General features: G+C 43.2%; 2 protein-coding genes across 5 annotated transcripts; one reads left to right on the top strand and one right to left on the bottom strand.

The window, feature by feature from the left end:
• Positions 1-640: 640 nt before the first annotated feature.
• On the top strand, positions 641-2,912 carry LOC124062065. Of its 2 annotated transcripts, none has more exons than XM_046394521.1 (2): positions 641-786; positions 1,669-2,912. In XM_046394521.1, the coding sequence occupies exons 1-2, from the start codon at positions 780-782 to the stop codon at positions 2,337-2,339; spliced, it is 678 nt and encodes a 225-aa protein (XP_046250477.1). In that variant the 5' UTR covers positions 641-779; the 3' UTR covers positions 2,340-2,912. The 2 variants fall into 2 exon arrangements, with proteins under 2 accessions (XP_046250477.1, XP_046250476.1); XM_046394520.1 differs by lacking the exon at positions 641-786 and adding an exon at positions 793-1,193.
• A 189-nt stretch (positions 2,913-3,101) lies between these two features.
• mpi (mannose phosphate isomerase) lies at positions 3,102-11,319 on the bottom strand. 3 transcript variants are annotated; one of them, XM_046394517.1, is made up of 8 exons: positions 11,194-11,319; positions 10,336-10,463; positions 8,575-8,775; positions 8,175-8,316; positions 7,891-8,070; positions 7,230-7,403; positions 6,297-6,505; positions 3,102-5,890 (listed from the first exon to the last, which is right to left on the bottom strand). In XM_046394517.1, exons 1-8 carry the CDS (start codon positions 11,207-11,209, stop codon positions 5,672-5,674), a joined length of 1,269 nt encoding a protein of 422 aa, XP_046250473.1. In that variant the 5' UTR covers positions 11,210-11,319; the 3' UTR covers positions 3,102-5,671. The 3 variants fall into 3 exon arrangements, with proteins under 3 accessions (XP_046250473.1, XP_046250475.1, XP_046250474.1); XM_046394519.1 differs by lacking the exon at positions 11,194-11,319 and adding an exon at positions 11,075-11,096; XM_046394518.1 differs by lacking the exon at positions 11,194-11,319 and adding an exon at positions 10,750-11,067.
• Between the last annotated feature and the right edge of the window lie 630 nt (positions 11,320-11,949).

Here is an 11,949-nt window from a genome sequence, read left to right as displayed (position 1 = left end):
TATGCTAATTTGCATGACAAATGTTTGTGTCAGCATAGTAAAATAAATTCTCAAATATTTCAAAAACACTTTCGCTTTCTGCATGTTTTAACATTGTTTGATAAGAAGTGCGTCTGTTTCCTGAGTGCAGAGTTTGTCCAGGATGGTCAGTGGAACTTTATGATATAAAGACATCATAGGGTCACTTTTAACACTTCGTGGACGCTAAAGATATCCGGTTGCCTTCTAGCACTTCAACTGCATTCAAAATAACACAAAACATACCCAAAGGATCCTTATGTAGAACAGATACAGACTTTATGTTATACAAGATATAAGAGGTTTATTTGTCACACACACAATCATACACAGTACAATGTGCAGTGAAATTCTTTATGTCCCCGCTACCAAAAAATAGGTAAATAAAAAATTTAAATTTAAATTTAAATATTGCAAAGTAATTTATATTTGGCAAAGTAATTTCCATGCATTTTAAAAGAATACTTGCAAGGTAATACTTGTAAAGTACACACACATACACACACACTGGTCATTCAGTAGTCCATTGAATTTATTTTCCACTGTCTCGTCATTTAGTTCCTCCAGAGGGCAGCATTGTGTCTGGGACGCTTGTGTTTGTTACATATTTTCCACAGGAGGAAGAAAGGAACGAGTCATCCTGAGTTACACACTCCAGTACAGTAGGTGGCGATATGCACCTATCAAGTTGATTGCAACACGCCAAACCTCCCAGCGAAGAAGAAGGAGGAAGAAAGGATTTCTGCGCTTGCGCCAATCCAATGAAGGGTGAAGTTTTCTTATTTTAGTGTTATTTTGACGGATAAATAATTTGATTTGCCACAGTCATACACTGTATCATATAGCGCTACACACCCTTCGGTTACTGCGTGTTTTTAGTGCTGGCATACAACTAATTTCTCTTGTTCTCTCACATGAATTCAGCAATAACGAGGATTTTTATTTTGAAAATCTTCCGTCGGGTTCGTACAACGGTGTTTAAAAACACGGAGGGAAAAATCTTCAAGGGACACGCGTGTTAACCGACGACCTTATATGTCAGAATACGTATTGCCAGTATCTTTAGTGTGTCTTTGTTTCGTTTATTTTACAAAACATTCCTGTCATGCAAAAGTCACATCCGGACGGCGTTCATCAGCCGCTGGCTTTCTTTGACTTGGAGACCACCGGACTGGGTAAGATCACTTGTTCTGTGTTGTTTTAAGACAGGTACAACTTTATGGCCATGGTCAGACACGCCACTTCACCTTTTATTTTAGTTTCAGTGTCATCTCATTCACTCACTGCAAGTTGAATGAATGAGTGAAAAAGACTGCACGTACAAACGGCGGCCCTGAAGCTTAATCCTCACCAGATTTTTCCCTTAAGTTAAATATGTCCTGAATCAAAATTGTCATTAGGTATACAGTCATGACAATACTGTGAGACTGGGTCTCCAGTGTGTCCCCCCCGTGATTTGAGACTTCTTTGTTCTGGATTAACTTTTCTAGATATCATCCACTTCCGGTCTCCCTAATTGCCATCGATGAATTCATAACATGATTAAATAATTTGCTCAAAGTGTTCATATTTTCTGCCTTATCGTCCTCTGTGTGGAAGATCTTCTGCACACGCGGTGATGCCTGCTCTCTCCATGTTTTCTTTGTCCAGGTCACAGGTGTGAGATTGTCCAGCTGGCCGCAGTGAGCGGAGGCCACTCACTCAACCTGTACGTCATCCCTCGGTGTCGGGTGCAGCGAGGAGCAGCCAGAGTGACCGGCTTCAGGGTCCACAGACAGAGACTGTACCTCCATCGACAACTTGTCCTCACCAACTCCCTGCGAGAGGTCCTGGTCTCCTTCATAGCTTTCCTCCGGATGCTCGGACGCCCGCTTGTCATCGGCCACAACATCCGGCGCTTCGACTGCCCGCTGTTGGCTCGAGCCCTCGACGAGCTGGACCTCAGAGCAGAGTTTGACTCATCGGTCTCGGGCTGTGTTGACACCCTGCCGCTGGCTCGTGAGATGCTGAAGGACCGCGCCCTGCAGAGTTTTCGTCAGGAGAACCTGGTCCGGGAGCTGCTGGGTGTGGACTACAAGGCCCACGATGCTTTGGAGGATGTACGGGCATTGCAGGCCCTGTACAGCGTGCTTCGGCCCACACCAGAGTTGATCTGTAGGCACAGGTTCACTTTGGACAGCATGGAAAACAAACCAGCCGCTAAATCTGAAGTTCCCTGTAGACTAATGGAACAGCGCCCCCTGTGGGAGCACTTCAGGCAGACGATGAAAGTCACAGAGAGCACATCAGACAGCCGTGAAGGAGAACTTAATGAATTATAAAAATTTTGACATCTATAAATTATTTTCAGATTGAGAGAAGAATACTGTTAACAAACGAGACGATAACACAGAAGACTGGCAGCCCTCATCAACATCGAACACAAGTGGATCCACTGGATTCCTTTACTGACTGATGGTGGAACGAATGAAAAACTAAGTGGAGAAAATCAGTGAAGCAAAAAACAAAACAAAAACTTCAGAGCAAACGAATACCAGCAGCAATAGTTTGTGGAAGCTTTTGAAGGGTGAGAGACAATGTGTGCACATCTGGAAGTAACGCAGTAGCCTGGAGGGTCTGGAGGGTCTGGAGGGCCTTGAGGGCCTGGAACCTTGTTTGGCTTTGTTTCCACATTCAAATCTCTAAGCTTCAGTCTCACTCTTACTCCAAAAACACGCACTTTAATTTATTGGACGATACTGAGCAGATTGGAGACGTGAGGGTCTGTTGGCAGCTGTGGTAAGACTTTCAACTCCTAAGTGTGTACATGTTTTTATTTTGAATTTACTTATTTTGATGACAGGAAAGTTTTACTGGAGGTAAACAACTGCTAATAAATGTATTTATACACTTTCTCAAATGGTAGATTTCATGGTTGGTTAAAGTTTGATAAACGTGAATATTTTTCAAATCGGCTAAATTATACCATAATGCTGTAATGCTGAATTACTGCCTGGCCCAGACGGGCTCATTTTGACTGTGTCAGTCAACGTTTAAACAACAAACTGTACAGACGCGATACAATAAATGAGGAGTTCAGACAGTTTAGTAAGAGAACAAGGCTTTATTAAACCACTTTTACATACACAAGTTCTCTGCAGTCCCAGGCTACAGCATCACCATAATCCAAAATGCTAAACCATGCCTTCACTAGAGAAACACCCCAAGAAATAGTCACACATTAGTTAAATAAAATAATTAACGTAAAACATCGTGGCCTTCAGATTTGTGTGCATTTGAAGGAGTTAAAAATGAAAAAAAAAAACAAACAAACAAACAAAAAAAAATCCAAAATGAATTCTGTGCAAAGTGAACTTAAAAGTTCAGTAACAGAGATGTGATAGTTAAATTTAAAGAATACGTAATCAGATACTGTTTGAATCACTGACCCCTACAGAAAGAGTTTAAAACGATAGCAAATATGTTGTTTGACAAACAAAACGAGCCTCTACAGTCTAGAGATACCAAAGGGTGACTCTGAGGTAATGGTTCATTAATCAAAAAGATGCAGTGATTTTAAACTATTATTAAACTATTAACTTCCTTCCACGTGTATATATTTTTTCTTCCCGACAACAAACGACTAAAGCTTTATTGCATCTGTGTTAGGGACGAGCGCGGAAGGCAAAAGCGTCATTCATTCACATCAAACTATTCAGAGAGATATTTACTCACCGCTAGGCTGGCAGGCTGATAGAGCGTTCATTCTCAAATATTTGATTCAAGATCACCTATAAAAAGACCACGTCACGATTGATTGAGTTCAGACTGACCCTGGTCTGAACTGGAACGCCACACGCACAAGTTTGCGCCTTACTGAAATAATCATCTAGTCGCAATATTGTGCCGACGTGGCGGAAAGTGGTCACCGTAAAAGATGTAACTGTAAAGATAAAACACTTGCACCATGTTGTCATTATGTGCAGAATAAACCTTATAATACAGAGTGTTTTCAGGGATCGGTTCTCTTAGTAGGTTATGTATTGATGAATCAACAAAACATGCAAAGAGTCTGAAAAATTTGGCTTCAAATACTCCAAAACACTGACACGATTATTCCTGTAATAATAACTGAATGCAGCATCTTGTTGTACGACTGTGCGAGACGTGGATGGTGTAAACAGGCTTGGGGAAGTTTGGAACAAGCAGCAGTAGAACGTTTGAATCGATGAGCATTCCTGACTCCCATGATGAAGTTACTCAGAGGCCCATTTCTGTTTACTGCTATTTAGGGTTTTTTTGTTGTTTTTTTTCCTTTTGTTTTATTTTTATGATCGCTCACTACTTTTGAGAAGTTTCCAGACCGTAAACATGCGCTTCATTTCCTGGGTTAACTGTGGCTCGCAACATCATCACAGTCCTCTGCAGTATTACTGCTCTGAATCAGACATGCACAGGCATCTCAGTAGCACACGAAATACTCTCAACTGTCCATATGCGAACAGACAAGGAGGAGGAGATTTTACTTGTTCAAGCTAAACTAAAATGACAAAACAGGTAGTTGCACCAGTGATCCTGGTGGGAAAGACATACTGCTGGCTCATATAACAGACATGCTCGGTCCTCAACAAGTGAAGGTGTACTGCACCAGTGTAAACATATCCCCTACCCTGCTTCAGTGGTGTATAACTAAATCGCTGTGAGTGTGTTTTATCAGCATCTCGATTGGAAAATCAGAACATTCTGCAGTGTGTTAGTAAAAGAGGAAAAATGTCAGTAACACTGAAGGGCACCCAAAGGTTTCTTTATTATCTGAAACAGTCCTCTGTGCACCTTCCTGCAATATGCAGCTGAATCAGGCGCCTCTCAGGTTGAGGACAGCAAATTCCCAAGGCAACACAAAGGCTGCGAGTGTGCAGTGTTCTCCAGTTTCTCTCTTTTATCTTCCCCCTTCGGAAATTTATTTATCAGCTGTTCTCCCGCTATGCTATGACCTTCATCAGCAGACAGTGTTTGCTCTGTTGCCATGTTGAACTGTCTGAGCACTTAAAAGGACTTCAGGCTCCAGAACAGCAAGTAAATGCACACGATGAGGTTTGTTTTCTCAACTGCTGTGTCAAAGGTCAAGAATAAACTTTCATGCAGCATCACTTGTTCTTCATCATGAGCCACAAACCCAACAAGGATCAAGGGATTGGAACAGTGTGATGTGTACTTTCTAAAACCGGGTCCAGTTCAGTGTTACGGACATATTTTGCTCTTTATTCCTTATACGCCTCCTCTGCCAAGCACTCATGAAGAATATTGGGATGTGCACATCCTCTGCTTATAGTGTTAAGATGAAACTGCACCACCACAGGTAAAAAAGACAGTTAGATCCAGTTAAAATCCAGCAGCAATGGTTTACTGCTGGATTTTAAAGCTAAAGAGCACTGCTGGAGGGGGTGCAGCAGTCTGCACGTTGAGTTTGAGGGTGGAGGTTGGGGGTGGGGCAGCGGGCAGAGACGGGTATCGGCGCACCGTATCTGAAAGCTTGTTTAATTTGCTACCGATTAAAATGAGCACAGCAATCTTTGGGCTCAGTCCTTGACGCGATGTAGACCTTGCTGAGTCAAACCAGAGGACAATACACACAGGTCGCATGAGCTTTCACACACAGCCACAGGACTCACAACTACAGGAGGCAACAGGCTCGGAACATGGTCATCCCCGCCTGAGAGCTGATGTGCAGGGAGATGCTCTCGTTGGCCGAGACAAAGAGGACGGCGCCCCGCCTCAGTGCGACGTCAGAGAGGGCGGCGGCAGATGTTGCCGTGGCGTCGCCTTCAATGACCAGGAGGATGCTGGCGCTGTCGACTGGAGCGACAGTGTACTGCTTCACGGAGGCTGGGATCTGCGGGAGGGACGGGACAGAACAAGGTGAGAATGTTTCTGTATGCTTATTTTTGCTCTTACATGACTTAGTTTTTTATGTACAATAAATTCAGAGAAAGACCTCCTCTGAGACGAAACAGCAAAGGAGCACAACGAAGGATGTTCTTCAGGCAGGCATCACATTTCAAGCTTTAAACTTATTTTTTTCTCCAAATTGTAACCATTTCTTTCAAGTCATACAACACTTTTAAAAAAGGTGAGAATTTTCCATTTGTTCCTAATATGCTCTAGCTACAGTGACACACTGGCCAAACTTGTAACCCACCTCCTAACCAAATCTCATTTTTAAATTAAGTGTTTCATAAAGAAACTATGTTATCCATTACTAAATATATCCCTCCTGAAGTCAGCTGAGGCTTTCTCACCTGAATCCTCATGACAGTGAAGTCTGGCACTGGGGGGTCGTACAGGGACACACACGGGTCCGAAGCGTCCTGCACACATGGGAAGATCTTGGAGCTGGCGGGGGCGGGGCTGTAGTCCAGCATCTCGCACAGCGTGTTCACATCAATGTATTTTGGCGTCAGACCGGCCCTCACCGTGTTGTCTGAGCAGGCCATACACTCGATACAGTCTGGATGGATGAACAGACAGAAAACGATAACAAGTTTTAAATAAGCAGAGCGGACGGTCGGCTCTCCTTCAAATGAAAAAATCAATTCTCAGATGCTCTTACAAAGCGATGTTAACTGCATTACAGGAATTATTTCGTCTGTCAACGCCCCCTAGTTGCTGTGTCTACTTTAACAGTTAGTGATTTCCCACAATGCCTCTGGACAGCGGGTGTGAGAATGCAGGTGAACAGGAATAGTGATATTAAGGAAAAACTGCCAGTATTTCCAAAGATAAAGCTGCACTCGCACCTCTCATGGCTGCATTGCTTTCTTCGTCTGTTGAGGAAGCTTGTAAGATATTCTGCATTTTTCTTACTGTCAGAAAATCCTGAAACCAACCAAATAAGTTGATCCTATGTGATCCTATCCTGTGGCAGTTTCTTCGACTCAGTCCCACATGCAGTGTCCTGCTGCAGGCAATTCTTGCTAGAGCACCAAATGTGTTTTCATCCGCAACTGGAAATAGGCACAAATTAAGGGACCATTTACTCATGTTTTTGTAATGTTTGCTAAAAACTAGAATGCCTGTTGTCCTCTAATGCTTCATCTGCTGCTTGTCTTTCATACAGCAGTGCTGGAGGGACGCTGGAGTGTCAGACACATCCTGCTGCTGTTTTCACTCAGCCTGGATAAGACCTGGAACACGAAATCTGTTGAATATAAACAAAACCACGGTCATCTGACCTCCATAAAGGTAAGCGTGAGGCTCGTTGGCTCCCAGGAACATGGCCTGGCCTGGATCCAGGATCATGTGGTTAAGGAAGTAGATGGAGAAGCAGCCGATGTCCCCGGGGTACTGGGAGTGAAGGCGGAGCAACAGGTCGCCGTTGCTGCTTGATGTGTCCTTCCCTGCTGCACCTGCATGGGACATAAACAGCTACGAGTGTGAGTTAAGCAATAACACACAACAGGGTGTGGCTTACCGTTGATATCAGCACGACAGAAATACGGTCAGGACATCGCGGTCTGTGAGGATCACTGAGGTGCTAATAATGACAATAAAATACATATGCTTAGTGAAATGTTACCGAACTTGAGTGTTTTAGCCAGCTGCTGTCTTTTGTAAACCTGTGAGGATGCTGGCCCTCCCTCTGACACACTTGCATCAGATACCAGTTTGCTGGCTACGGTTTGTTTCCACATATTGAGCAATCCTCTCGTAATCAAACGAAGAGCGTGCAGCAAAGAAAAGCACAGTCTAAAAAGCAACATGTTTACACACACTATCATGACTCGTAAATGTTTAAGACAAACCAACTAAACTAACTGAACAAAATCAGCAATGAAGTCTGTATTTCTTTTCTGTTGTTTGGAGCTCCATTACACCCCTCAGCCTCAGCCTCACCTTCTTCAGTGACTCTCTTGACGAGCATGTTGAGCTGATCTACGAACACCTTCTTCTCGCAGTTCATCATCCTGGTGAAGCACTTCTTCAGCACCTGGCTCGTTTGAACGGCGTCTCCCATGCTGGACTGCAGCTCCTCCGCTGTCTCACTTCCCACCAGAGCACGAAACTCCGGGACAGCTGGAGGGAGCGCACATGCATTTATGAACTTCAATGTATAGCACTTTACCTCCCCATCCATTATATAATGTAGAATTCTGACCATGTAGGCCTTGGGCTCTTACATTTAAGAAATCCCAGGATCTCCTCCACTGGCCTGAAACCGCAGAGGCCCTGGAAGCGGGTGAGAGCGATGGCCATCTCCGGCTTGTGGTTGCTGTCTGGATAGTGCTCCGGAAACTGAGCGTGCAGACGAGCGGCCAACTCCTGATCAAACCATAAAGTCATTAAAGAACGAGAGTTACTAAAGAGGAAAGGATGAGTGCCAAACATGGTAAAAACTAGTATGCCAATCGTTCATCCTGAAATATTTCAGATCCATGTTGGATGCGTTATTTCTAATCGTACATGTAGATCTGTGTGTAACGCTCACTGCAGATCCATGTTTACCAATTTCCTAATTCACAATAATGACTCATGCAGGGTTTGAACAATGTGTGGGTGTGTGTTTGTTCGTGTGCTCACCCTGTTGGGGTGGGCCTGTATGGACAAGGCTGTGTTGACAGAGAGGACTTTGAAGAGGAAGGGCAGCTGTCCCTGGAAGGTGTCTTTGACCTTGGAGCCCAGGCAGGCAGGGAAGTGGGCGATCCACTGGCCCAGCGTGGTCTGTGCAATCCTGTTGTCTTTAATCTGGGCGTCACCTTTCGGGTGAGCGCCCATCCACAGCTGGAAGAGACAGCAGAGAGGACTTCAACATTGCACAATACTGGAATTTCTGTACTCTTTCATTAGTGAGTCGAGGCAGCAGTACACTAAAGGTCCCAGACTGGATTGTGGGTTTGTTACTGGAAGGCTGATGGGTCAAGATCCTAGTATAACTGGAAAAATGAAGATGGTAAAGTGAATGTGAGACATAAACCGCAGCGAGGGCTGAATCCAAACTTATCACCATTCTCAGTATGATTAAACCCAGAATAATAATAATAACAGCTGAAAAATGTAGACACAGCAGTTCTGTTGCATTGCTCCCTTATGTTCTGTTAACAAGCTTCCTAAGAGAGTCCCAGTTGTTCCCAGGCCCTCAGACAAAAAGGCCTGGCATCATAAACTTACATTTAATCAATTTATCTAATGCTGGAATCCAAAGTGATTTACTCAGTGAGAAAGGAGGAGTCCTAAGCATCTCAGTGTAAATCTCTCTGGATAAGAGGGTTACTCTAATGACTTAAACATAAATGAAGGATACTGTCTCTGTAGGACACACACACTTGTTGGCGGACAAACACTGATAAAATATTTAAAATTTGTTTATTTATTTCAAATATTCACAGATTATTTGTTTCAGGTCTCAAGGAAAGTTCCAACGTATGCAGCTAAATTATTATCATTATGAATGGTGCACATATACATTTTGATAATATGACTATGTCCCTTAATCTAATAATAAAAACAAGAAACAAATGGACAACGATTATGATCATTTCTGTCCTTACATTAACATTATTGGACTGACGTGTCTCAGATGCGCTACACACTGAGCCACATGCTGTGATGTAGAAGGAAACCTCCATGTCACCCTCCAACTATAAGCATTAAAGCACCAACCAAGGCATGTGACATTAATATGTGTTAAATGTCACCGCTGCCACGACCTGAACGAACGACCGTCATGACAAACCCTGCAGAGCTGCTGCAGCTAAATAAGGAAAGACTTATGAAAGGCATGGAGAGAGCAAAGCTCCCTGCCAAGACACAGAGCAACAACATGATGCATCTCTGGGCAGACCATGGAGCAAAATCAAAAGTCTTAAAGATCCTGTCATACCAACAATATTAAGTGGTACTGCCACTGTAATTAGCTTAGACAAACTACAATGCATGTCCAATGGGAGTCCTACAATTTAATGTGAAAAGTGGAAGGAAATCAGTTTTTCAATTCTCCAATCCAGTCCAGTGTTGACTGAACTGAACTGCATGAATTGACACGAAACTGCTGTCTGCAATAAAATGAAAGTCAGATATCTCTGGTGCACAACTTGGTGCCAAAGCTTTATAAGTCCATCAATTTAAAACACTACACCCTCAAACGATGTACACTTAGGATGATACATGTTGTTTCTGACTTAACATGAGCTTGCATCACTTCTGAAGGATTACGTCTTTTTTTGTTTTTTTTAAACCTTTACATTCACGTTACCCCACAGATAAAATACAACCCCATCTCATCATTATGCTCCAAGACCACTTCAATGATTTGAACCAGTGCCCTCCCTGTAATAACCTTACCTCTGCATAGGGCTTTCCATCCTCTATGGCTGCCAGGGGGTCTCCACCAACCACCAGTTTGGCCACCTCGCTGTCCAAACCAACCTTCCCCCACGCATAGTTTTGCACGGCACAGGTCAGGGGAAACACTGAGGAGGAGCCAGATAAAGTGTGTGTCATTTTTATTATTATTTACAGATCTGAGTCCACTAAATTTCATATCACTCTGTTGTTTCTCCATGTGTGCACCGTGGGAGTCCAGCGTCTCTTTCTGTTACGACCAGCAAGCCCACGTTAACGAGCGATAATAAAAGAGCAAGTCGGAAAAACATGTTTTCCTGCCTGCAGTTTGGACCATAAACTGACGTGTCCAATTGTATGACCAACTTTATACTTCAATAAATCGTGACATATTTTGACAGCCTGCCTATATACCTTAGTTATAAAGCAGTGAAACCAGAGACGCGGGTTCGGCCGGGGAGGCAGCGTTTCAGCATTCAGCCAGTTTCATTGACAGAAACACAAAGTAAGCAGGTTCACATCCGCGATGGGGCGCAGACTCCGTTCGCCGGTTTGAACGAAATGTACCCTGCGCCCATGGCCGCAGACATGGTCTCAGAGGCCAGGCTACCCGTTGTTTCACTGCAGCGCTAACAGCGCAGCTTTAAACAGTACCCGCTTCCCATTAAACAGACGAAACGCCGGCTAATTTAAAGATGGGGATGCTCACTGAACGTCCTTAAACGCCGAGTCGTCGTACCTACAGCGCGTGTCAGCCATCATGTAATACAAACAGACCGCTGCGCCGCTAGCTAGCTAAATGTTTAACGATGGAAGAGGTGATTTGAGACAGTTAAGAGGGAGAAAAATCTCACTCACCTCTCACTTCCTCCATGGCTGCGACGTCGGCTGTCAGACCGCTGCTGACGTCACGGCTCGAGCGGCGGCTTCATCGAATTTAAAATGTTAACGTAACATGTTGGTTAAAAATAAATCAGCACAATTTTAAACAGTTTTTCAAATGGCAAAAAAATATGTATTGAAGTTTGATTTATGACTCATAAAAGACGTAGCTATTATTTTTGTATGTAAGCCCAGCCCCCTATTAACTTTTCAAGTGGCTTTTTTAAAAACATATTATTACTACTCCTACTAACTGCTACTTTCTCTTGTTTGCACACTGTCCTAAGAGAAGAAAAAACAACGAAATTAAATATATATATATCTGTGGGAATATCACAGATATCTGTTTAGGAGTCATCCTAAATCATAAAAATGCCATATGCTTCCGTGATCACGAAATTCAGTGCTGAAAATCGAAAATTCATTTATATTACCGGCTCCCCGCAATGTACTGTTTCACTCACGTTAAATTGAGAAACTTATCACGGTCAGTTTTTCGAAAAGAATAGTCAAAATCTAGGCAGCAGGATTTCAGGATAGGGCTCCTAACATCAACAGGGTTGCTTTCTCATACTGAGTAGTTCCATGTGTAAAATATACAGATTACCCCTTTAATCTAAAATAAATTGGATAAAAACGGTTTAGTTAGTTTAGTTTAAATAATCATCAGATTATTTATTTGAAACACCGTCGTCAATATTATTTAACTTGTCTGAGACAATATTGTTTGGC

Source organism: Scatophagus argus, chromosome 7 (genome assembly GCF_020382885.2).
Source record: "Scatophagus argus isolate fScaArg1 chromosome 7, fScaArg1.pri, whole genome shotgun sequence".
NCBI lineage: Eukaryota > Metazoa > Chordata > Actinopteri > Scatophagidae > Scatophagus > Scatophagus argus.
The sequence above is the reverse complement of the archived record's forward strand: the minus strand, read 5'-3'. Positions and strand labels throughout refer to the sequence as shown.